At 45.5% G+C, this 27729-nt stretch overlaps 1 protein-coding gene across 3 annotated transcripts; it reads left to right on the top strand.

The window, feature by feature from the left end:
* Positions 1-417: 417 nt before the first annotated feature.
* LOC135371060 (uncharacterized) lies at positions 418-27463 on the top strand. 3 transcript variants are annotated; one of them, XM_064605041.1, is made up of 5 exons: positions 418-487; positions 15670-15778; positions 19491-19661; positions 25350-25439; positions 27066-27463. In XM_064605041.1, the coding sequence occupies exons 2-5, from the start codon at positions 15671-15673 to the stop codon at positions 27132-27134; spliced, it is 438 nt and encodes a 145-aa protein (XP_064461111.1). In that variant the 5' UTR covers positions 418-487; position 15670; the 3' UTR covers positions 27135-27463. The 3 variants fall into 3 exon arrangements, with proteins under 3 accessions (XP_064461111.1, XP_064461128.1, XP_064461119.1); XM_064605049.1 differs by lacking the exon at positions 15670-15778 and having other exon boundaries at positions 435-487; positions 19491-19550; positions 19615-19661; XM_064605058.1 differs by lacking the exon at positions 19491-19661.
* The last annotated feature ends 266 nt before the right edge of the window (positions 27464-27729 follow it).

A 27729-nucleotide genomic window follows, 5' to 3' on the forward strand; every position in this document is an offset into this window, starting at 1 on the left:
CCCACGTCGAGACTGGGAGGTACCCGGGTTCAAATCCCGGTGCCGGCTGTGCTGTCTGGGGTTTTTCCTGGGTTTTCCTCAGACGCTTTCAGACATATGTCGGCACAGTTCCCCTAGAAGTCGGCCCAGGACGCACATTTCCCTAGGGCGTCAGTCGTGACGTTGCCCACATACGTGAGGCCGACAACGGCAAGCCCTTTCACCATCACCACCACCACCATCGTTGCCTGTTATTCGCTTGCTTCGTCATGGCCATCGCCTTCCTTTCCTGTCGCAGTTTGCGACTTCTTATGCATACGAATTACGCGAATGCATAATTATATGCATAATTATACGAATCTTATGCACGACTTCTTATAACTTCTTATGCATACGAACACGACGCTTAGGCAAGCCCCATGGCAGTTGTCATCACAACAGAAAAAGAAGTCGTTTTCGTGCATGCTGAACCGCATTCCGGGTTCCATCGAGCCTGAACCATATTTTGGTGAGCGATCTTCGCTATCATAATGAAGGGTTCATATTATTTGCGTACGCGGTGATCACTTTGTCGCGGTAATAGCGGAGGCCATCAAGTTCCGATTGCACTAGAGTAGGGCCCAGCCGCGGGCCTCACACCACCTTACGACCTTACACCACGTCACTGTAGTGTCGTTACTTTGATGTCCTGGATTGAAACCCCCCTTGATGATTCATACACATCTCGACGCTACGGTGCCATTTTGTCAAAGACCTCTTTATTCGTCACCCACCAGGCGGCACCCCGCCAATCATTCTGCACCACTCACACAGGTGGCGCCACAAACACTACATCTTCTTTCTTTCTTTCCAAACACAAACATCCATCATAAGAATAATCCCAATCTAACTATCTCGGAAAACCATAATCCCATATGTCCCAAAAGTTCACAAACACCTAGTCCCGTAAGTCCCAAAACTTAACACGCACTTGCAGTTAATAAAAGTTTGTGCGGTAGAGCACATAATCCTGAAATCTTGTAGGTTGGCGTACCTGCCTCCGCGGCCTGTTCACCAATGTTTCTGTTCCTCCGGCTCGTTCCGTAACTTCGGATCTTTCCTGTGCCGGCACACATTGCGTGACTTGTTGCCCTTCTGGTTCTGATGTATCTGCGGTGTGTGGACAAAATACATCCTCATACTGCTCAGTATCGCCAAGTCTTCCACCGAAGAACTTCTTTACGTGGGTTACATTTCGCTTGCGCACAACACCTTCATTGTCTTGCACTGTTATTGTTGGTCCATATCTATTAACAACTTTCCACCTCTTCGGCCAGTACTCCGTACTCAACTTGTCCGTCTTTGTCATTCTCTTTAGCAATACTTCGTCTCCTCTTTGGATATCCTTTTCCTTCGCTCTTCTCCTCCTGTCCGCATATCGCTTTTCATACAACTTCCTTTCTTTGTCATGCACATTGACATTTCCTCGCTTCTCCTCAATCTTTACCTCTGGAAGCTTTGTTCTCATGGACCTTCCAATTAGAAGTTCCGCTGGTGACCTTCCTGTCACGCAGTGTGGTGTACTTCGGTATGCTTGAAGAAAACTCAAAAGCATGCCTTTTAAATTCCGGTTCTGTAGTCGACCAATCTTCAGTGCTTTCAGGAAAGATCTATTCAGTCTTTCCACTTCGCCATTCGCTTGCGGCCAATAAGGTGTAGTCCTGTCGTGTCTTATGTTGCACTGCTGTAAATATTCCGCAAAATCTCTCGAGACAAACTGAGGTCCATTATCCGTCTTGATACTTCTAGGGTAACCAAATCTTGCAAATAGTTCTTTTAGCCAGGTAATTATCACGTTGGTTGTCGTCGTCTTGACGATCACAGCTTCCGGCCATCTTGAATGATAGTCCACCAAAACCAAAACATATTCTGCAGATGGCAAAGGTCCACAAATATCAAGTGCTAACTCTTCCCAAGGCCTGGCAGGTAATGGAGTCGACTTTATGGGCTGTGGTTGATTTTCTATTGTTACAAGTTGACAAGATGGGCACTGTCTTATCAATTCCTCCACATGTTTGTCCATGTTTGGCCACCATACTTTGGTTCTCAGCAACTGTTTCGTCTTAACAATGCCTTGGTGTGTCTCATGAACTATGTCCAACACTCTTGCCTGGAGTTCACTGGGAATTACAATTCTTGTTCCTTTAAGGAGTAGTCCCTCTTTCTCCGATAACTCAGACTCCACTCTTTTGTAGACACTGTCTTCATTGTTTGGTTCCCATCGTCCTTTCCGTACCTTGTCCAGTACTCTCTGCAGAACAGGATCTCCTTTCGTGGCTTTCCGAAGTTCATCTTCGCTCAGTGCTTTTGGCGTTGCTTCTTTGATCACAAAGTTTACGTAGTCTTCAGTCGCAGTCCTTTGTTTCTCACTTCTCTGTTGCATAAGTCTTGATAACGGATCTGCAATGTTCGTCTTGCCTGGCTGGTATATCACCTTGTACGTAAATGGCATCATTCTTAACAGCCACCTTTCAATCCGAGCTGACGGTTTCGACCTTGGTCCGTAGATTATTTCTAAAGCTTTGTGGTCAGTTACGAGTTCAAACTCCACGCCGTACAGGTAGAGTCTACATCTTTCTACAGCCCATACGACTGCTAATGCTTCTTTCTCTGTCTGAGAATATTTCTTTTCTATGTCCGTCAATGCTCTGCTCAGATACACGACTGGTCTGAACATCTCTCCTCGTTTTGCTTGCAGTAAAACTGCTCCTACTCCAGTGTTACTGGCATCCACCACGAGCCTTGTCCGTGCATTTTTATCGTAGAAAGCCAAAACAGTCTTGTCGGTCAGACAGTTCTTAAGTTCTGCAAAATCTTCATCATGCTCCGTTGTCCATTCCCACCTGACTTCTTTCTTTATGAGTTCTCTCAACCTTGTAGTTTTTGTAGCCAAATGTGGTATGTATCTAGCACAAAAGTTGATCAATCCAAGGAAGCTCCTCAACTCCGAGGCATTACTGGGTGTCCTTGCATCACGTATAGCTTTAATCTTCTCAATGCTTGGACTGATGCCATTGCCAGAAATGGTATGTCCCATAAAATTAAGTTTACTGGGCCCAAAATGGCATTTGCTTCTGTTAAGCGTTAGACGTTTCTCTCGAAACCTGCGAAGCACTCTATCCAGTCTATCATCATGTTCTTCTTGGTTTCTCCCGTACACAATTGTGTTGTCTGAGATGTTACGTACTCCTTCACATCCTTGCAGCACATCTTGAATAATCTTCTGAAATACTTCTGGTGCACAAGAAACACCGTAGATGAGCCTCTTGAATCTAAAATTTCCAACATGTGTCGAAAACGTTGTTATATCCCGTGATGCTTCGTCCAACTCAATCTGGTGGTATCCTTCTCTGTGATCTAATTCCGACAGCACTTGTGCTTCACCAATCTCCTCTAAGACGTCATCCACAGTCGGAATGGGATACCTTTCCCTTTTACAGCTTGATTCGGGATTCTCATGTCCACGCATAATCTTATTTTGTCATTCGCTTTGGGCACCACCACAACGGGAGATGACCACGTGGTTGGTCCATTGACTGGCTCAATTACATCTTCGTTCAACAATCTTTGTAACTCTTCTTCCACTTTCTTTCTCAGCTGAAAGGGGATTCTACGATGTGGCTGTGCTACAGGCACTACTGATTCGTCTACATGAATCTTCAACGTGTAGTCTTTCAGTTTTCCCAAGCCTTCAAACACTTCTGCGTTTGTCGCGATGACGTTCTCCATCCTTGTCTTTCCTAGCCTAACTTCTAGCCTGTCTTGTGGTAGTACGACGAGTTTTAGATCAATGCTTGTTTGCTTTCCTAGCAAGGATACCGACTTGCCCTTCATCACGTGGAAATCAGCTTGTACTCGCCTGTCTCCTTTTGTAACTGGCGCTGTAAACTTTCCGATCAGCGGTAAAGGCTGTTCCATTCCGTAGGGAAACACCTTGGCACTTGTCTCGGACAGGTAGAGACCATGTCTCTGAAGTATGTTCCACTGCGCTTCATTGATAATGTTCAGCGAAGCTCCCGTATCCACAACCGCTGGAATGTCAACATCGTATAGCTTCACCATGACTGTATCATGGCAGTCTTTCGCTGTCACTTTGAACAGTTGATACTCGTCGCCCGAATGTTCCGTTGTTGTTTCATTCCTTTCCATCTCTCCTTGAACATTGTAGGTCTTGAACCTTGGTCGATTTCTTCCGACATTCGTACGACAGACACGTGCAAAGTGTCCCTTCAAACCACACTTGCTGCATGTTTTACCTTGCGTTCGCTGACATGAATCTCCAAAATGTCCTTGTTGTCCACACCTGGTACACATTTTCGGTTCTTGATGACCTTTTATGTTGAAACGTGACATTCCTTGTGTACACCTCTTCTGCGTCTGTCGATGTTCGATTCTAGGCCTAGCCTTCCTGGCGACCAAATTTACTTCTTGGCATTGGATTCCGTTGTTTTCTTCCATCACAGTAGCTTGTTTATCGCTTTGTTCCAGCAGTTTTGCTAGTTGTACTGCTCGTTCCAATGTGAGTTTTTCTTCTTGAAGTAGTCGGCGTCTTAAGTTCTTGTTTCGGCACCCATGCACAAGTTTATCTCTTATTACATTCGATTTCTCATTCCCGAACTCACAGTTCTCTGCAGCCAACTTAAGTCTTTGCATGAGTTGATCCACCGTTTCTTCTTGTTGCTGCTCAATCTTGTGGAACAAGTAGCGTTCATATGGAACGTTCTTCTTGTCTCCGAAGTGTGCGTCCAGCGCATCCAAAGCTGTTTTGTACGTTGTTCCTTGATCCGTCAGTGTAGAATACACTTCTTGGACTTTCTCTCCAGCCAGATGAAGAAGCAAAGCTCTCTTTCGCTTGTCGGGAATTTCCGGTTGTGCATCGATGAAGAACTGCCATCGTTGTTTCCATTTGCGCCATGCCTCACTTGGATTCGGGCCATCGGGGTCGAAATTATCCAGGTTTCCAAAACATATTGGCACCTCGATGTTTGTAGATCCTGTATTAGTCATTTCGTTGCCGCTCGTCGCCAAATTTGTAGTGTCGTTACTTTGATGTCCTGGATTGAAACCCCCCTTGATGATTCATACACATCTCGACGCTACGGTGCCATTTTGTCAAAGACCTCTTTATTCGTCACCCACCAGGCGGCACCCCGCCAATCATTCTGCACCACTCACACAGGTGGCGCCACAAACACTACAGTCACGGAGGGCCAGATATAAAAGAAGTGATGGTAATTATAACCAAATGCGTTAATAAACCATACAATAAAAATAGACACAAAGAACAGGAACGAAGTGGATATTGTGGAGCCGGATGCTGTGTGCAAAATTCGCCACTGGAATCCCCCATGTCACACCAAGAGAAATAATCTGCATTTGCAAATGCATCACTGAAAATATGAAAAACGGTACGGAGGTCTTTCCAAGCGATTACGACGATGTTCAGAAGCACTGAAATAATCACGTGTTCATACACTGTATTGTTGTCTTGGGTGTAGTTCCGTATCAGGACGTTTTTAAAAATTAATGAAAGGGATAGGAAGGTAAATATTCCACAGAAGTGGAAGAAGTTCATATACTGAATATAAAAATATAAGAATGATAAAATTCTGTGGACTATAAGTTTTTTATATGCATTTCAACAACCCCATATGATTCACTTTTAGCGCAGGAGAAACACGGGAATGCTGAGCCTAACGGATTTGAAACTTGCCGTCTTGCGAAAGGCAATGGGCCTTGGGTCGTTGAAATGGGCTAAATCACCTCACTTTAGTGAGACTCTGTTAAGTTAGGTTCTACAGATTGGGGGTATCTCGGGTGCGCTCCCCCCCCCCATCACATGCACGCACTAGGCGGTGCGGGCGTCGAGACTGTGCCTCGGGTTAGGTCAGACGGTCCTCAGCCAAGATGGCGGAACGCCACCAAGACACCGGCGATACAATTTAAATTTTGTACGTTTCACGCAATATACGAGGGTCATTCCTATTTAATTTGGTTACTAATTAGCTCCTCTTTCACGTAAAAGCGTTTGATTTTTGTTTTTATTCTTTTGAAAAAGCCGGTGGTCCCGATACGGAACTACATCCGTTGTCTTTGCTCACAGTTTCGACTGGTTTAGAAAAGACAGAGAGAAACATCTGGCTGTCACTGCTGACAATGTATGACTCCAGGTTTGCTGGATTAAATTAAAGTAGATAAAATTAAAGTACAATTATGTTTGTACATAACTGTTTCGTCTCGATATTTTTAGTAGGTCACTATTTAGCTTCGTGTGAGAATTAAGATCGTAACCCTCACGTAGTTGCAGTGGTAGCTTACTAAAGCGCACGCGAAGACCAAGTTGCTATGTCCAAAGCTTGTTAAGGTTCCTGAGCTACAAGAAATACTCGCATGCGTATGTTCCGCCTGGCATGGACAGGGGTAGCTCTGCGCTGTGTAGTTTTGGCGCTCTATGGCCTTTGTTGCCTTTGTGCCATTAAAACCATAATCTCTCTCTCTCTCTCTCTGCGCTGGACGACGGTAAAAGTAATGCCTCAAAATTTGGTTGTATTGTTAATTCTTATTTCTTCTAATTTTTTTGTTCTTCTAATTTATTGAGCTGGTGTAATGAAGACAACAGACGCCAAGAGATGAACACAACACAGTGGTTAAACATATTTATGTGCAGGTTTAGTAAACAAAAACTGCACATAGGGGTTTCACATATTTTGTTTGCATTTGACAGCGTCTCTTTCCAGAATTCTGAGGGCACAGTACAAGGTTTCAGAGCACGTGATTCTGACATGGCGTCGCTGCCCTCTAATAAGTTCAGATCGCGAAATGAGGGCTTATCAGTGAATGGGGTCGAAGACCCTTGAGAGGCATTCCGCAACTGCAGCGGCATTTTATTCCTAGCTAATCACTCACTATAATACTGAAACTTCCACGTGAATTACAGGGCGTAGTCTTTCTGGGAGTTCATAAAATACACCGCAAAAGCAGACCTGAGATATTGAGAGCATGGCGAAAGGCGTTCGCGGGAAACATAAGAAAACGTCAAATGAAACAGATCAACCAGGGATCGAACGTCCGTGATGAACCCGCGCCGCCTAAGCGGTGAAGGTCTGCAAGGCGCCTAGTAAGCGTTGTAGACGACCTCGGAAGCAATGATAATCGTCTGCACGCTGATTTATGATTCACCCTTGAAACGGACTTCACCACGATGTTTTTGCCGTTGGAATTACCTCAGATGCAACAACAGCATTAGTTTATAAATCTCGGTTATTCCATATATGCGTGCTTTTCGCGAGAGAAATGTGCCAAATACACTGTCGAGTGATATCACACGTTGTGGCGCTGCCGTTCCACATTTTAGATTTCCCTTTCCTCTTCAACTTCAAATGAGTTCCCTTTCCTAGTCCACCTCACCAAGTCAATATGGCGACGTTTGCAAATGCGACCACTGCTTCCGAAGCGTCTCAAATTGCATTCAAGGCCTTCAGGACGGACGAAGACATATTCCTCCTCAGTGGAGTTCGTAAAAACATCCGTTCTGCGACCCGAAATAGCAAGCAGCTGTCATGAAAGCATGTTACACATCCCACTTTGAACGAGTCGGGAAAGAGAACAATGACTATTAATTATAGTGTGTTCTGAACATGTTATACGGCGCTGTTCTGTTTCTAGACCGTTATGCACCGTGACGCGACCTGCTTGGATGTAATACGTCCGTCCTAACTAGGGTTATGGGAGTTATTTTCAGAGATAGGGTAGTAGATAATAATATAGATATACTAAATGAAATGGAAAATAAATTTCATTCATTCATATGTACAATTTGGCATCTGCGAGTGCTGTGGCGATGCGAGTGGTGGCGTCTGCGAGTGGCAATGATTTGATCAAACGCGACTTTATTAGACCAGAGATTTTGGTGCAGAACTAAATGCATTCAGAATCGAAGGCGTGTGTATTCCCAAATCCCAGCAGTGCGTAGGAATAGAGAAAGTCACCGACACACGAGGCGGTGAAGAACTAGAGAACACTGAGGCCCGGTTTCACCAACGCCGATTAACACTTGAACCGAGATCAACGGTCCCTTAACTTGAATTTAACGCTTAACTGTGCTTCACAAAGGGCAGTTATTATGACTGAAACATTCATCACGTCACTAACTAGTGTCTGCAAAAAAGAACTGAGCGTTCACTGCAAGTTTTAGCAACGCTTGATCTTGGTTCAAAGTTAACCAGCGTTGGTGAAACCGGGACTGAGTGAATTTTATTTTACTGTACTTACAATACTGTTTACCCATACTTGTAGGTATAGTCGCAGCTGGGTAGGTATTTCTACCGAGGCGACATTCGTCCCTTACAACTACAAATGTAGGGTGCATCGGATGCACCGTACTGATCTTGTTGTATTCAGTTTCTTTTTTTTTTTTATTGCGTGTTAGCGCCGCGGAGTAACTGCGGACATGAGCGGGCGTACAGACGTCGACAGATGTCTGTTGTATTCAGTAGTATAGTTATGCGTGGAAAATGTAAGGTGCTCCAAAAATAAATTGCATAGCAATCAGCGAATTTAGATCAGCTTGAAACGAAACAACAATAACGCGGTTTGATGGTGCGACCCGTTCCTGCAATTACAGCCTATACCTTTCAACTTGATCTCCAATGTTTATTGTATATTTCCAAGAACCAGTTGTATGGATCCATGGTATGAAGACTGGCATGGGATTCAGTATAGCCTCTATAGGGGAGTAGAAACTGGAACAGGGTCGAATATCGCCGGTGGCGATTAGACACCCCAACATCAAAAATGAAGTTGTTCATAGGCAGATTTGGTGATAACGCTGAACAAGCGCTACGCGCCCTCGAGTACATTATTTATTTCTCGCTTAAGATGAAGCAAGGCTTAGATCAGCGGGTCTCATGTGCATGGCTTGCAGTCAGCTATTCTGTGCCCGGAGGGCTCTTGACCACAAAACAGAATAAAGCTGCCCCCCCCCCCCCCCCATTAAGAAGAATTCGGAATGAAACCAGGGTTTCGGGCATTGTTTCTACCCTTGCTCGATGTGGTGCTGCTCCTGTCGACGAGAGCAGTCCTAGAGCAAGCACCATGTCAGCTCTTTGTTCGTTGGAATAGGCCATTATTTGATCCGCAGAGCATTCAACAAAGAGTGCGCATACGGAGACGAAAGTGAACAAAGGATCAAGGTGCCCTGGCTGAAAGATAGCCTTCCCTGTCGCGTACTTTCAGTTGCTTCACGGCGAAATGCGCAAAAAAAAAGAGGAGGAAATCAAGCAAACAATAAAAAGACAAAGCGTTGTCATCGTCACTGTGCCCTCTGATCGTCGAGCAGATACGGCACCATGCAAGGGTGACAAATAAGCGTGTAGACGGAAAGGATCGCATATCTCCTTGTTCGTCAAGTGGACGTGGTAGGGTGCTGCGATCGAGCGCTCTTTTTGCGCGTCGGAAACATGCTCCGTCCAAGTTTCGGAAGTCCTGGGGGATTTCTTCCCGGGGAGACCCGGGAAAAAAGCAGTGGTTAGAGCTAGAGTGATGAAATTTGTTTTCTCATTTCAGCGCCTACAACCTCACAATTGACGTCTTCGTTGTAATCCTCGTAATTAGAAAGTTAGAAAATTAATTTCCACTAATTAATTAGTTGCGGTATAAAAAATACTTTGAAACACTTTGGGCTACTAGTAATACTATGCAATCGGTTTCGTTGTGATGCAATGAGCCGTTATTTTTTAAAGGTGGGGTTCGATTTAAACGAAACACTCTGTATATTGCGTTCGAAGCTCTGCATGCCCCGGAGAGAAACATGCAAAACATGCAAATCCCCGGTCTGGTTATAACACAGGCGATCGCCAAATTCGGAAAACTTGGCAGCAGAGCCATCTTAAACGAGCAAAACCCCTTGTATCATGCTGCCAAAGACTTATTATCAACAAGTTATACTATGCTATTCTACCGAGATCATAACACAGGACCTCGGAAAAGGATGCAGCATAGCCTTTCAAAACGGGCGAGACCCCTTGTATCATGCTGCCAATGACATGTCATCAATGGTTTGTGCTATGTCCTTCTACTGGGATTGTAACAGAGGCTACCGCAAAATACGAAAGGTGCGGCAGCAAAGCCCTTTAAAACGGACGATACTCCTTGTATCATAGTTCCAAAATCATATACGTATTCGCAACAGCTTATCCTATTGTCATTCTACTGGAATTATAACGGATGCGGCCGCAAACTTCATAAAAGGCGGCAGCGGAGCCCTTTAAAACGGACAAAAACCCTTTGATCATGGTAGGAAGGGAGTTGCCTCAGGACAGAAGCCGCCGATATTTCGAACAAAGACTGTTCTTCTTCTGAGCACCGTCCTCATCATTGGCATGGTATTTAAAGGGTTAGGTGTATCCACACGTGAGAGACGTGATAGGTAGTCTTATCTCATATACAAGTTCAACGCTCTTCACCCGTCCGGTATCAACAAATCACAAGGCACCCTCGAAACACTTCACAAATAAAATATGCTTTTCCCTTCTATCTCCATTATCATCTGTCATGTTCTGCATGGCCACTGCTTTCTGCTTTCTTTATTGCATGCCACAACTTTGTACAGTCGACCCCCGTTTATCCGGACTTCATTTATCCGGATCCCGCGGTATCCTGACAAAAGGCACGGGAACGGATTTTCCTCCATGTATTTTGTTCTCGTTTATCCGGACTTCAGCTTCCGGACTCGGACAAGAATTCCAGGGAACGAAAGTAGAAAATTCTTGTAATCCAGCTTCAGTTATCCGGACTGCCGTGAGTAAGAGGAGACGCTAACCCTGTTCCGTCACCCTTTTCGCTGTGTTGAGGATATTCCCGTCACACGTCAGGGACCTACATTCCTCCGTAGGGGAGACAACCGTGCACGATGACCCCCTTTTCTATTTGTGTGCGTTGGGTCACGTTGACCAGTCGAGTCATTTGGAAATATCTCGTGTAACTGTCCGGTTCTAGAGGGGAAAACTCCAGCCCGAGGGCCTGCTGCTTACGGCCCGTTGGCCAATGAAGACGTTCCCCTAGCTGACCTGCGATGCCGTAGATGATGCTGCGGTTTCTCACTACGTTGACGTTGATAAGGATGATGACGCGTGTGCAGCCATGACTGATGACGGTGTGATTGGTGCTGTTGCCTCCGTTGATGTGCAGCAAGACGGTGCCGATGACGCCAGTGAGAAACAAGGCTCCGACATTGACACTTTGCGTCCGCACTGACATTCTTCGAGCAGCGCAACAGCGTGGCTCAACTCTATGCAATTAGCTAAAGTTTGCAGGAATCGAGTGCCTACACTACTATGTAACAGCTGATATTGACGAGATTTCTGTGTTTTAATTAAATCTTGCTCTGTAGGACGTTTCTATTCGGTCGTTTCATTTATCCGGATGCCCCGGTATCCGGACGATTTCGCCGGGAACGGCACCGTCCGGATAAACGGGGGTCGACTGTTTTACGAATATATAAAAAAAAACTTTGCTCGTTCTGGAATTTTCCCCACGTAACCACTAACCTCCTTATCTTTCGCTATGCTTGCCAATTCTTGCCTGTTGTCCCGTTTCGTCCACGTGTTCGTGAACCTCCCATTTTTCTGTTACCGGTCTGGAGCCTAGATCACTACGTTCACATAATCCCCTCCACACTCTAACAAAGCGGCCATTCACTCCGGCCGTAGAAGCCCGTATGGACCCTTTCTTCCCTCTGGGCTGTTGACCCATAATTCGCATGAACCTTTAAACACGTCACACCTAACCATTTAAATACCATGCCAATGATGAGGACGGTGCCCAGAAGAAGAACAGTCTCTGTTCGAAATATCGGTGGCTTCTGTCCTGAGGCAAATTCCTTCCTACATCTCTACCGGTTCGCTGGATTTCTACCCATCTACCTTTAATCATGGTGGCAGACATTTTACACACATCTAAAGGCGCGACGGCTTATATTATGCCCCTCTACTGTGATTACATCGGAAACCACCACAAAATTTGGAAAAGGTGGCAACAGGGCCCTTTACAATGACTCAAATGATATGTATCACGGTGCCAAAAAGTTACTATGAACGGCTTGTACTGGGATTGTAACAGCCTACCGCAACGTTCGGCAGCAGATCGAGCCCTTTAAAACGTGCCAAGCCCCTTTAATCGTGGTGCTAGGGTCTACCTGTTTCCCCTGTACATGGAGAGGTCACATTTGAAGAAACTGCTTCCAGAATGACACTGGCGTAGGAAAAAAAAAAAAAAAGGAAATGAAATGCTATCAAATTTGGGGCTTAATATTAGCTAATATAAAAATAATATAAAAGATGTCTTAAGCTGGTCTTACAGAAAGTATACATGAAATCCATATTTCGGAGTTTGAGCCCCGTACCATTTTTTCCCTTTTGCACCCTGAGAAGTAGCGTTTTACAAAATCGCTTCCTGAACGGCACTCGAAATGACCCAATGGCCAATTTCCTTACCTTTGGGTCTTAATATCATTTGATATAACATTAATATTAAAGGTGTCCTAAGCTGATTTTGTAGTATGTATATGTGAAAGTAAGATCACAGGGTTTGAACCCCGTATCTTGTTCCCCTGTTGCAGACTGAGAGGTCGCGTTTGACAAAATCGCTTCCAAACCGGCACTTGAAATGGCCAAATGGCCAGTTTCGTCAACTTCGGGGCTTAATATCATTTGATATAAAAATAATATTAAAGATGTCCTAAGCTAATTTTAGAATATGTATATGTGAAAGTAAGATCGCGGAGTTTGAACCCCGTACCTTTCTCCCCTGTTGCACCCTGAGAGGTCGCGTTTGACAAAATCGCTTCCAAAACGGTCTTCGAAATGGCCAAATGGCGAATTTCATCAAGTTCATCAAGTTCATCAAGTAGTATGTATATGTGAAAGTTAGATCACGGGGTTTGAACCCCGTATGTTGTTCTCCTGTTGCACCCTGGAAGGTCGCGTTTGACAAAATCACTTCCAAAACGGCACTCGAAATGGACAGTTTTAAGTTGTAAAGTTTAATATAAAAGCGATATAAAATACAAAACGGTATCAATCTTGGAAAGAAGAGATGTCACCACATTCGCACTGGACTGGTCTCGGATTTCCTCCGGGATTTTTAACCTCCGTTTATTAATCTCTGGGTGACAGCGACCACCTTACTCATCAACTGAGCTCAGGAACACTTGGTCTCACCTTGTGGGACCCCGGAAAATCCGTTTGTTGTTCGGATTTCGAGGGGTTAAAAACCGAGGCTGCAATACCAGAAAAACGTTTTGTCCGTTCAGGCGTCATTCATAAGACCACGGAATAATCCCTTCGAAGGTTTCTGTTGACCTCGGCACGGTCCGTTCATAAATTGAGGGGAAAAACGCTGCGCAACTCCTAGTTGGTTCCCAGAAATTCCGTTCATTATTCGAATATCGAGGGTCATAAAACGAGGGAAAAATGAATGGAATATGTTTGGTTCCCCGTGCTCGTGTTCATAAAACGAGGGAATTCATAAATCGAAGGCTCATAAATCGAGGGTTGACTGTATTACTCGGTGGCTCCTGTCCTGAGGCAAGTCCCTCTGTCACTGAACATAAAGTTGTCTATTCTGTCAGCCCTTTCGAGTTCTGAAAAAAATGACCGTTCGCCTTTCGAACTCTTTCAGACCGGCCGTACAGTCGCAGCGCATGCATATTACGATAATATGGGGACTTAGTCCGTCGAGCGCCTAGGAGGTGAACCCTGTCCGAGTCGCAACTTTGAAGGCCATGGGTGCATCAGGATTAACACTCACACATCGTCCCGTGGTTGGTATGTGGCCTGGAGGACGTACTGAACAAAAATAGGCGATGACATTTCCAGAATTTGACTGTCTTTGTCGAAAAATCGTAGGCTAAACATGGGCGCTGTGCAAAAATAGACTGAATCCCCATAAGCGCAATGCATTAAAATTTATTTGGCCAGGGTGCACTAGGTTTATATTCTGCTAGCGCCTTTCATGTCTCCAGGGGTTCTTTACGTGGCGGTCTTCTCTATTAGACGATGACGTCTTAAAAATTTTATTCTGCTTTGCTGTTAATTGGCAGAAACGCTGTCTCCCATTGAATTCACATCCTGTAAGGCTGCTTCCCGCATAGCGCGCGATCATAGTGGCGGAGTGCGCAGGCGGGGGGTGACCGCGAATTTTGCGATTGAAATTTAAGGTTATGGTAATGGACGGCCATGACACGATAATGTGTTACAGAGGGACGAGCCCACAGTTAATTAGATTTGCGCTTGTTCCTGAGACGTTGTTTTTTACCTCTTTCTGGAATGCGCTTCGAACACACCAGAAACAAATACAATTTATAAAGCGACGATGATGCAACACAAATGTGCCCAGAAAAGTGAGCCACGGGTGCCGCAAGATACTGGCAGTGCATTTGTTGGCACAGGACCAGTGAACCGCATGTGGTGAATGTGCTTATCAAGACTGTATAGAGTATCATGAAGTTGCGCTTTACTTGCTTCCATTGCATGAAGTAACTCTTACTAGCTCATTTTGCTACGTGGTCTCATTCAACCCCAACGGTCGTGGCAAAATGATACTATTGTGAGGTATAAATTTCACGGTATATTTTTGTGTTAGCCGTAGGCTACTGCTTTTAGATTCACATGTTGCATATTAATAATAATAATAATAATTCGAGGCTTTACGTCGCGAGACAACTGTGATCATGAGCGCCGCCACAGTGGTCGGGTCTGTGGATTAATTTTGCCCACCTGAGGATTCTTTTAAAGAACCCTCAGCTGTGTCTTTTAAAGAACCGTGTGTCGACATATCGGTGCACCTTAAATAACTTCTATAACGCGCACCGAAATCTCGACACACGGCACACCACATTTAACGTTCCTCGCGGAAGACGGTGTGGCTGAGCAAATTGTACCTTTCCACCAAGTTGCCACGGTCCTCGGCCGGGTTTGAAGCCGCGATCTTGGGATCAGCAGGCGGACGCGCTACCGACTGAGCCAGCGAGGTCGGCTGTTTGAATATCGAGCCCTCAAAGAAGGCTCCTATTAATATTACTTCTGAAGTAGAACTACAAAGAAAAACGACGTTCAGTTGCAAATTTGTGCCTCGGTTCGCCCCCACCTTGCTGTACTCTGAGTAGATTCTTAACTAACCGAGAAAGAGAGAGAGATAGCAAGCACTCAATGAACACTCTACGTACACGATGTTCGCCATTGTCCCGTCTCGGTACAGCTTAGGACAAAAGTTTACGGAACAGCGGGATGTGACATTTCTCCACTTGAGCAGCACCCTAGCAGCAAACGGGAGCAGACACACATACTAATAGATGGAGAGAACAGCTGGTCACCTGTTTCTTATTCAAGCTATTCCTGGCAGGTATGACGGGGCCGCTCCTATGTAGAAATACGCCACCGCCGTGTTCCGTAAACTTTTGTCCCAAGCTGTACTGCTACATACTGAGAGACACAAGAAGGAAGCTGTGCCGCGAGTTTCATTTTTAGTCAGACATTAGGTAGGGTGATATTGGCTAGGACAAACAAAGAACATGTTCTCCCTGCTACTTATATGGCTGAATAAGTTTGCCAATATTTTATATGACCTGACACGTGTGATGCCGCTGTACCGTAGGATGAATGACGCCATGGACCGAGACGTTGCTACGATGGCAAGCAGCATAGAACTCTCTGTCAAGGACTACATCAGTACCCTCACCGGTATTCTCAACCTCCTGGAAGTGGTAACGGACAATTTATATATACAGAATGAAAGCATTGGCTATAACGTCCTACCCTTCGCATTCGTGAAGCGACCGAGTCCATTTAAAGGAACTGTAAAGTGAATTTCAACCCAGGGTAACCTTATGATTTTATGAAAGCCTAGGAAGAGGACATCTCAGTTACGAAATATTTCTTGTGGAATCCCTGTTTTCTTTTGAGCAATCGAATTTCAAAGATTGCATTCGCGCGCGAGGCTGAGTACTCCCAATGCAACAACACTGGGTTGGCTCGTGTCGGCTACGACTAGTCTCGCCTTTCTCATCCGCGTCCCGGTCCGTGGCGAAACCGTAATGGCCGAAATGTTTTTGGGGTACACGCCGTGTGATGTCGAATTTACCAAACCTAAATGCCCTCCAGGTTCGGATAGTCCAGCAGTCGTGCCGGCAAAATTTCTGTTCTTACGAGGCACGCCGGAGACAGAGCATGAAACGAGAGACACAAGTCACGCTGTGCATGACGCGGTGTGATATGGTTGGGAGGAGAGCAAACAGAGGGCGCTGATAGGCGCTGATAGTATTTTGGGATACTGTTTCTTCGGTATTTTGAAGAATTGTCCCAGTAATTCTTGTGATTCTTGAAGTAGTGTTTATTGGTGATTAGTAGCCGGTCATTAGTTCATCGTGTATTACTCAGGAATCACGTGACGGGAGTACTCCGCTCATGACTTTTTTAGCTGTTGTGGGGCGCAACCTACCATCCGATTTAACTTTTCAAATTTATGCTGTGTAATAATTAACGCGCTTTGAGGGCTTAGGCTCTGTGTGCAGCATCACACAGGCAAATACTACCAGGTAGCACACATAAACAGGGGGGGTCAAATTTCACTTTACAGTTCCTTTAAATGTTCGTATGCACGTGTAATTAACATATTGCTACATCATTTAAAATGCGGTACTCTTTGGCGGTGATAAGAAAATTACCCCGCAAAAGAAGCTCATTACAAGTTAAGTTAGTGTGCAGGAAGTGCACCTAAATTACTAACCAAGTTGCGAGTTATGACTAAGGAACTTGAAATATTCAAGTTCCTGTTGAGAAGTAACGACTTACTTTTCAAATTACTTGCTACGTAATGTGCACTGTTTAGTTCTTGACATTTGTATCATTAACTCACATTTTGATGTACACGAGGGTCTGCTGTAAAAACAATTTTGGAACATCAAAATTATGCTAAACTTCAGTGTGATGAAACGGGCTGTACACTTATCTTCTCTCTCAGGCTGGGGATTGATAGAGCACGCAACAGACGTTGGAATTTTAAGTTCGATGAGATGCCGTCCTGTATTTCGTAGAACAGTTCAAGTAGCATGATGGAAAGTAAGGGTTGGCTCACACGATGCAAGCTTAGTGGCACCGCAACTAGGTGGCGCCGTTTGAACGGGTTGCGCAGCATAGATCGCCCCACGAGCGATTCATCTGGCAACCTTCAGACGCAACCTGTCCATCACTTGGCCGTCGTTGTGCTAGGATGTCTTCGCGTCGCTTTCGAGATGAGTTTCGCACCACAGCCAGGGTTACGCAGTCGGCGCTAGCAGCATGGAAGGTCTTCCGAGTGTTCATATTCGCGATAATATGTTCTCGAATACATTTTCGTAAAGATTCAACGGCAAAGTTTCAACACGAAGGTTTTGATAATGGTTTCGTCCGCCATATCTAGCGGCTTCACACTATTGTATCCCAATGCGTGCGTACGGCTGCGTGCGTATGCGTTGACATTCTTCTTCCTGGAGAGTGGCCTACGATGGCTTATAGTACGCGGGGCGGCGCGCATCTTGGTCACTGCAACAACCTGCATGGGCATGTATTGGAACGCAGCACGACATAGTGCGAACTGGCCTTTCAACTAGCCTTTCGTTCAACACTACTATGCGGCGAACTGCTCACACTCTAGAAGGAGCTGACTCTCTGTAATGTCAATTGTGTGCAACCATTTTTGGAACAAAGTTTCAACAATACTTGAACCGCGTGAATCAGTCCTTACTGTTTTAAAACTCACAATCAGACGGACACAACGATTCGATTCCCGCCGCTGCTTGACTTTAGCTCCGAATTTGAAGTACCTTCACAGTGTCAGAACTCATTATTTTGTATTTTATTTATTTAGGCATACTGCCAGCTACCTCTTTTTTTTCATTTTTTCATTTTTTTCATTTTCATACACATTGGTACATGCACACGATATATACAAAAAGGTGAACGCCGCAACAACGAATAAAGATGACTTAAGCACAAAGAAGCGGACACTACGCGACAAAAACATGCTAAGACTAAGCACATGACCATTTTCGTAACCCCTGTAATTCACAAATTTGTGACAATGTCAGTGAATGTTTTGGATGAAAGTGCATTGACAGCACGTGCCGGAAGGCAGTTCCATTCAATCGAAGTCCGCGGAAAAAAACTGTACTTGTAACAGTCACATCTTGCACAGGAAGCACGGAACTGCATTACATGCGGCTGCCGAGTTCGGAGTCCAGGTATACTCTCAACGTAATTTAAAATATCGATTTTATACTTCCCTCGGATAAGGTCATAGAAGAATTTTAGCCTACTAATTTTGCGCCTCCGTGTTAATGTTTGAAGTCCTGATTTAACATACAAAGAAGTAATGGAGGTGTCTCTGCCATAGCAGTTATGAACAAAGGGCAGAGCCCTTTTCTGAACACTTTCAAGCTTGTTTATATTAGAAGCAGAGTGAGGATCCCAAACAACGCTCGCGTATTCCAGAACCGGTCGTACTCAAGCATTGTAGGCAGCCTATTTAGTTTCCGCCGTTGCATGTTTTACATTCCTTCGTATAGAAGAAACGAACTATTCGCCGCACTCATGACGGCCACTTCAACCTCCTTCCAAAACGTCCAAAACCAAACTCGTAGCATTCACCACATAAGGGACCCAATCGGCGAGATACCATGCATCTGCAAGCGGAGCGCCTATTCCTGTCGTCATGTTAGAAACGGAAGACGAAGGTTTCTATGCATTTCTGCACCATGATTTATACACACGCACACACAAAAGAAAGATTGCAACATCAAGTTACCATGTTACTTAGAGAAGGGGACCACCTCACCGAGAAGTTACTGGAACTCGAATCTAACGAGTTATGACAAAAGTTACCAAAAGTAACAGCAACGTAAGCACAATAACTAATAGCCGTATTTTCGGGTAAGCAATGCGCACCGGAATATAATGAACACTCCTGGAAATTTGCATAATTTGGATGGTGTCCAATGCATCACGCGCATCGGGTCATAACGTGCACCACGTATTTCAAGGAATCAGTGCTAATAGTGCACATCAATTGTAAACACCACATCGCCATTAGTTTTCACTAATCAATGCGCGTACGTCCATTGTAAGTAACTTTTATACACTTTTGTGCATGACACTTGGATAAATAATAATCACCCCTATGGCAAGCGGCCGGACGGAGGCCAGATGTTACCGGACGTCTTCTAGGGAACCGCTTATACAGGAAAAACTCCAATGTGTTATCGCGCACTGCTAGCTCAGGACTTTTTTTACAATGTATGAGACACACGTTATATGCCGGAAGATACCGCCGTCACTCGTGATGAGCTACTCCGAGTACTGTTTGTCTTGTTTGTTTGTTTTTTTGCTCTGGGAAACTTGACTGCAGCACAGCTATCTTTTTCTCTGAATATCTGTACGTAGTTACTTGGCCTTCTACTCTTGCTCGTCGTGCACTACACTCGACGGGAACTGACTACGAGAGTACGTGTCTTGTTTACGATCAACTACGCCTATACCTTCAACGGACTACATTTCATCATCGCAGGTTGCCTCTCCCTAGAGTCCTTTTCTCACCTACAGGAGCTCTTTTACGTGAGTCTCTCCACCCACCAAGCGTCACTTGTTCAAGTAGAAGCGTTGTTTAGGCATGTGCAAATATTTGAATTTTTCGAGGCAATCGTTCGATATTCGATTCCATTTCCGGATCGAATACTAAATTCCATGTTCTCATTTCGAATCAATGATTCTCCAAAAGCGAATTCAATCGAATTGTTCCGGAATTGCACACATAATACCCTTCTCACAAGGGGAGTGTTCAATTATCATTGAAAATAATGCCCATTAAATACATGGTGTCCCACCGAAAAAGGGCCAGGGGCTAAGGAAAAAACGGAGTGCTCTGCACAAATGGAACCAACTGTACGTGCTTGGCAGTTGTGTGGTCTATCAAAATTTTTTTTTCATCGCCCCCTTGTCAATTAATTAGCAGTAAGTAATTTTCTAACTTTTTAATTATCGGTTTAGGTCTCAGATGTCAATAAGGAAGTTGTAGTTCGTGCCGAAAAAGACGCAACTGAAGTGATTCGAGGTTGCTTTGGCTTGTGGTTTCGTTTTTTCCCAAGTTCAAAAATTGGTTTCAGAAGCCGCGCGCACCACAGAGCGCTCCCCATAATTCGGCGCCCGCGCGCGATGATTGCAGTGCACTCTGATAGGTGTGCCATGAAACAGGTGAAATATCTTGTGTGACGTGGCCCAAGGATGGTCTCCAAGCGCTGATCTCAAGGTCGATGTGACGCCGAAGGGCGCTGGAATCGTCGCGCGCGGGTGCCGGATTGTGGGCAGCGATCTGCGGTCCGCCCGGCATCTGAAACCCGGGAAAAAACGAAACCACAAGCCATAGCGACCTCGAACCACTTCAGTTGTGCCTTTTTCGACATGTACTACAACTTCCTCATTGACATCTGAGAGCTAAAACCGATAATTTAGAAAATTAATTACCGCTAATTAATTGACAAGGGGCGATGAAAAAATATTTTTGGATAGACCACACAACTGCCAAGCACGTACAGTTGGTTCCATTTGTGTAGAGCACTCCGTTTTTTCTTTAGCCCCTGGCCCTTTTTCGGTGGGACACCATGTATATACGCGTAGCGGCACCAAGCGTGTAATGAAGCAACTTGTTAAACATTGCTGGATCTACTCCCTGACACGTTAACACGTTTACGCTTGGTGGCGCAACGCGGATGTTCAATAGTCATTGCCTTCAATTCCAATTGAAACCAATGGGTGTTCAACATCCACGTAGTGCCACCAAGCGTGTAATGAAGCAAATTGTTGAACAGCTTTGGATAGTCTACTCCCTGACAGGTGGACGCTTCATATGATTGGTGACACTTGATGCATCTTCAATGGACATTTCTTTCAATTCTCATTGAAAGCAATAACCATTGAGCTAGGGTGCCTCTATGCGCGCTTGTCCTCCTCCGCCGTCGTTGCAAGGGACAGTGGCACATCGGGGCACCCTACATTGAGCGAGTGCTGTATATTTAAATGGGTGTCTGACCATTACAGATTCAATCAAAAATGCACAAAGCTGTATGTGTAAATAAAATTCAATGATATAATGCAAGGTCGTACGTCCCAGGGGCTTCTTCCTTGCGCTATTTTCTTGGGATCGCGGTCTTAACGTGGGCTAGCGTTAGCGACGAAACAGCTATTTTCGCGTAAATAATAATGGCAGAGCGAAAGTTGAATCTGATTTTGCAGACGCGTACATGAGGATATATACTCACATTATAAAAAAAAGTGGCCTGTGATTTTTTGGTTTGTCACGAAATCTCCACTTCGCCGTTCCAAACTGCCTCTTCCATTTTGGAGGAATTTTAGTGTCATGGCGGTCCCCACGCAAAACGGCAGCCAATGAAACGCGCCCAAGTTTCATCGACAGGTCGAGCCTCTTTTTAAGGCTGCTCCTAATGGCCAGACCCCTGTAAATATACGGGACTGCACTGGGCATTCGCGTACCACCACCGAGCGTGTAATGAAGTAACTCGTTAAAATTGCTGCATCCATTACATCCTGTCAGGTTGACACCTTATACGCTTGGTGGCGTATCTACAGGGCGCGCAATAGTGATTAGGCATAGATCGTGGCCGCGGACAAAGCGAGTCTCGCCAACAAATATCAATAACGACGACACTTGTGCGCCGGTCGTGAACGTGATTGCACACTCCAAGGAGCGTTTGCACAGGCACGGTGGCTCCCTCGGCTACTCGCGCTGTCGGTTGCAGGCTGGCAAGGCGGAGGCAGCCCTAAAGAACAAAACAACGCGGACAGTCTCCGAAATAACTGAAATGGTATTTAGTTCAATGTGAATTTAATTCAAGCACGCGTCCTGAGCCAATGTTTCGTTTCAGTTTTACACTTCAATGGGTACTGTTCCAAGGTCTCGCCAGACGCCGTCAAATAGAGACCTGGATCACGAATCACAACTGCGGACGGCGCAGGCGTGTCCAGCTGGATTGTGACAACCAAGATTGCACGGCAAACAAGATTGTGTGCGACAGTGCGTTCTGGGTATTTGAAGGTCGGGATCGGTCGACCAAAACGATACGATAAAGGAAGCTGATAGATCCAGACGCAGCCTTGTGTATCGGCCACTTCAAGAGAGTAACGCTACGGGCTTATCGTATTTCGGAAACTTTTGTTAACGTGAACATTGTAGAGGAGTGCTGTTCATGCATATGAGTCCTCACCAGCGGAATTCATTGAATGTCCGAGAGGGCAGATGTTCGTGGCCACGCTAGGACGCTGCCGGTAGAGTTAGCGTGCAGGCGCAGTGACGTGCGGCTGCAGAGGCCCGTCGTCGTCGTTATCGTCTACGGGACGCTACATCTGAACATGATGTTCGCTCTTCGGGTCACCAAATGTAGAGAAGGTGGTCTTCCTCCACAAGAGTCCTGACCGGGGGTAATCGAATGTCGCACCGGGCAGATGTTCGTGGCTTCACGCAATAATGGTGCCGGTCGAACTAGGTGGCGGGCGCAGTGGGGCGCGCCAGAAGAGGCGTGTTTTTGTCGTTCTCGCTACAACGTCTACTAATGGCGAATTCGGGTGGTCATTTCCTGGCAACGAGGCCTGGCGCTCAGAAATTGCTAGGTAATTACCCGCGCTCACTCATGTGAACGTGTCCAACCGAACACGTGTACTAGGAATCTTGCGGATTTAGTCGCCTGGATCACGCTAGGGCCATCGAGGTCGCTCGTCTTCGGGTTTCCTCGTCTGCTAAGGCATGTGAACTTCGACGTGCGTGCCAATGAGAGCCCTCGCCACCATCGCAGTGCGAATGCGACACCTGATACAGTTGGGTAATCCGTTTACCAGTCACTTCGAGGTCGTGCAGAAAAGAAGGCCCGTCGATCGAGGCCCGATCGAGGCCGATCGAGGCCGATCGTGTACGCGTGGCCACTTCCTGGTAGCTTTCTTTGTCAGATTCTGAGGAATGGCGTTCTCTTGGTCGAAACGTGCCGATCACGTGTGTTCTCGTGGCGTTTTTCTGGCGTCAGGCATTTGCAGCTGGCACTGCTGGCAAGCAGTGCTAGCTGCAGTGCTAGCTGTTTTTCGCCTGGCCGTGATGCAGCCGGGCAACGGGTTGCCCAACTATACAGTGTATCCTCACATCCGCACCGCGAGGGCTGGGCGTCGAAGTTAACATGAGTTACCACATGACGCAACCGGCAGCCAAGCGACCGCAATGCAACTAAAGTGGTCCGAGCGACTCAGTCATCTAGCTTCACGGCACCCCAATTCGCGTGGCAACTGCCAAGTGAGATGGAGCGGCCGCCAAACTAGCAATCTCCTGGCCTGTTGGGCCCTGTCCTGTGGCCATATTTTGGGCACACGAATGCGCCGTAAGCTTCCTTTTTTGCGATTGGGTTATTGACAGGTGCTTTTGAAATACTCGACGGAACGCCCTTAGTCATTTTCCTTTGGCAACGTGAATGACATTTTCCTTGTCTGGTGACTTATAATGTGTTCAATTATGTGGCATGTACTAGATGTCGGAGCTGCATCGAGTCTTTACCGATGGACTGAGAACAGAATTTGGAAAAGTGAGGGGAGAATTAAGCTATCGCAATCTATACAAGAGAAAATGTTAAAATAAGCGCTGGGCGTGGGACATCCTTCACGCTTCAGTTGGCATCCAAACTGAAACAATTCAACGGCTGTTCCATAACTGTATGTGGTGCAGAAAGATATCGGACGTAGTGCTCCGTTAGTGTTCATATCGAAACATGGCATTTTTCTGATTGAATTTTAGAGCGAACAGTTTCGTTGCCCTGACGTCGTCGCTCGCAGTTTTCCATTTTACATTACGAAGCATCCAGTTCGCTGATTCATGTCGCAAATTTGCTGAAAATGTTCACCAATAAATAATGTAAAAAATCAAAAACGAATGATAGTTCACGGTTTGATGGGTTAAAACAGATCTGAGTGTTGAAAATGCGAGATATCCCAGATACCCCTGCTCTAGTCGTCCTAAATACAATGTGATTGCGTAAGCATAGCGTAATATCGGCAGAGAAATCTCCATGGCATAATTGCTGCGACTATAATTGCGCCAGTGCACTATGACAATAATGCCGTTCAGAGATACGCGTGGCATCAATAACGTTTTCTGTAAAAGGTTGCATTCCCACTATCATGAAAACCACCCTGGCCTTTAGACAACAACGTGGAACAATGTTCGTGCTTGCTACAAATAAAATAATTAACTGAGAAATGGTTTGTGCCATCTCCATACCGTATTGCACTCGCTCCAAGAACCGGCTTTTAGCGACGCAATGTAGTAACGGTCTCGATATCCTATCAACAGTGTTACTGTAGTAGTGAAAGTCCCCTACATAAACCTTCCGTTTTTCTTCCTGCGGAGGGTTGCAAGAGAAAAAAAAAGAAAAAACGTTCTCACACAAAAATTGCCAGTGTGGTTGATATGTGACGTGCAAGAGAGGTCTTTATCCTAACGCTCTTCCTGAAAAATCCTCGTCTCCTTCAAATAGCCCGTAAGTGAAAAAGTGAGGCTGATGTCACTATCCTCCACAGAATAGCGCCCTCTTGATACAGAAGGCCTGCTTATGCGTGATCTCACTGTTTCCACAAGTTGAGATATAAATTTGGGGTGCCGCCTGGTCAAGCCCATGCATTTGCTGGCGTCCCGTCCTTGTAGGGAAGGCCGCAGAAGTTCGGTAGGAATTGGTGGACCCTCGTTGCTACTTCAGGTCGCTGCAATCAGCCTTTGCTTACGACGGTGGCGATCCCCTCGGAGACCCGATGGGAGTACCGATAGTGTAGCTCGCTCGCGGCATGTTTCCACTCTGCTTCTCGCACGTCATACTATACTCCTTACGTCAGGGCGGCAGATCGTGTCGCACCTCCGAGATCGCGTCGCTCTGCGCAGGGCTCACGGTTTTTTCCTGTAAATTATATTGTGCAGTGACAACTTTCAGAGAAAATGTTCTGCATTGGTACATCTGAGCGACTATTTCATTGGAACATATGTAAACGCACACAACAGAAACGATACGAAGAACCGAGAAGGACAAAATAAGTTGTCCGTGTTATTTCTTGCGTGTACGTTCCAGGTGCTACTTGTAAATAAGTTGTACCCCACATGATGACCTGAATAGTTTATTAGTTAAGCAGGGTTTCGGGCAAGCCTAAATGTCATTTCGCTGCCCTTTTAAGATCATAACGTCACTATAAGATCATTTATCTTTGCAGTACGTCCTTTTCTTGACCTGTGCTGGTATGGCGTACACTATAGGCTCTGTATGCGTGATAAAAGAGAGCAAGTCTACTCCCGTGTTTGCGGTAAGTTTTTATTGACAAGACAACTTAATGACTTATTTGTGCAAATTTCGCATAATGCATTTCCGATTTCTCTGCCATTCACGAGAGTGGCAAGTTCAAATAATGCCAAAAGAGCAGACGTCGCGCGCACGGATGATGCAGCACAGAGCAGTTCCCGACTCTCTGGATACTTGTTTCTGTGCCTTCTACGGAAGCCTCAGTCAGAAGTACTCTTGTCGCGCAGTGCTTCTCGTTGTAAGAATGTCTTGTGAATTGAAATGATGACTGCCACACTGCGGTTCTTGTGTGGAACGTGAGCCGGACGCGGGTGCTCTCTCTTGTGGATTGAAATGCATCACCCGTATTCGTATTAGGATGAAATAAGATGATTAAGTGGATAAGGATGAGATAGAGAGACAGAGATGCACGACATCAAAATACTACTCTAAAGAGAATTTCATCACACAATACGTTGAAACGTTCATTCAGAATAACACCGTTATGTCTTAAGGTTACTCGAAATGCACCGTGTGGCGGAGGTTTCCGGCGCACGTGTATGAGATTGACCCGGGAATCTTTCGCGCCGCTACACAGTCTCTCCGGCCAAATTCCTCTTTAGAAAATAATTCACACAACAATAAACGAGTTTTAAAGATTCGCAATGCCTTTGCAACTAGGGAAGCTCCAGCGATAGTGACATCACGGTGACGTAGCCCAGGCACACAAATGGGAGCGCGGCGCCACAGAAACCATAAGGACAGGTGGGGGAGAGTGATGAGGGAGAGCACAGGTCTTGTAAGGAGGCGGCACCTCCTCACAGCGTGTAAGTCTGGGAGGCACAATCATCAATGCGGTTGAATTGGCCTGTGACTTTCTACGTGAGAACATCAGTCTGCTTCGGCACCCTGACGTCCAATGAAATCCAAGTCGTGCTTTCTCCCGGCGGGCTCCCTGTGTAATGCTGTGTGCGAAGCGGGTTTGTTTTGTCTGCTACCGTATTGTGTGCGTGAATAGCTACCTGTTCCGTATAGGAACAGGTAGCTATTCCTACCACACAATAGGTAGGAATACCTATTGTGGTACGTAGCTATTCCGTAAAGAATGGGTATTGTGCTGTTCAAACATTACACTGCCACAAGCGAGAACTGTGCACGAGCTCATTGAACATAACGTTTGTAACACGTTAGCCCTACCGTATCTATCAGGGCGGATCACTTGTATAAATTCTTCTATCTAATATGAGTGTTCTATGCGCAGCGCATGCGATTTCCTCCGAACTCGTCTGCGTCACGTTCGCAACGCAATATATTAAGTGAAACGTTTTTGGTAAACACGCCTGTCTTCGCTTACGAGTGTGAGCCCTTACGCAAGTTAACGTGAGTTTAAAGACAAGTGCATCGCAAGCAATACGCCTTCGCCACCTTGATAATGATTGGTGACAACGACAACTGTTATTAGATGATAACGAAACCCATTGAGTAGTACGAAAACGCTAAACGCTTCCTTTACAAAGATGGAGAACAGTTGAATGTTTAGGCACAGGTACAGGTAGGGAGTGCACGTTCAATTTAAAAGTTAGTAGCTGGTACTAAGTGAGCACTAGCAACCGTGCTGTGTGCTTCTGAGTTTGTCTTTTTCTCGTTTCAGATTCTTAGCGTTACAATAGGAGGCATATACTACATCCACGCAGTCTACGCTGTCATCCGTTTGTTGTGAAGGTTGTGAAATGAAGCCGATAATACGTGCGAAGTCACGTGGATACGTAGAAGCCTAGGAGAACTGTTGTCATCCCTTCTGCATCAGGCGCTTTCCTCTGTTATGCGTATTGGCGATATACAATATTGTAGCTTTCTGAACATCGTTCCACAAAACTGGAAGGACGAGAAAATGTGTGTTTGATAGTTTGTGTTTCAGATTATATGTATGCTGGGTTTTTCGTATAGGCTTACGTATTCTGTGTATAATTTTTATCGATGCCAGATGTCTGGAATCGACCAATCAATCTCAAGTCGACTCTGATTTCGCTGCAAGATTACTATAGCCTTCACAAAATAGAAACGACCTTATACCCACGTATTATGAATAAAGCATTGTAAGATAAGCAAGCGGGTGAACACGTGAAGAAGACATCATTTACGGGAGTTTGAAGAAGCAGTAATGTTACCTGTCTTTCGCTATAAGCGCAACTTCACCATATAATATGTTCCTAAGCAACCTGTGACACATGTCAAGTGATGTGTGATCCAACTCTCTTCAAATGAGGAGCAGTAAAATGTGTATTGCCTGAAATGGATTACCTCGGTCGTGGTAT

This window comes from Ornithodoros turicata, chromosome 1 (assembly GCF_037126465.1).
Source record: "Ornithodoros turicata isolate Travis chromosome 1, ASM3712646v1, whole genome shotgun sequence".
NCBI lineage: Eukaryota > Metazoa > Arthropoda > Arachnida > Ixodida > Argasidae > Ornithodoros > Ornithodoros turicata.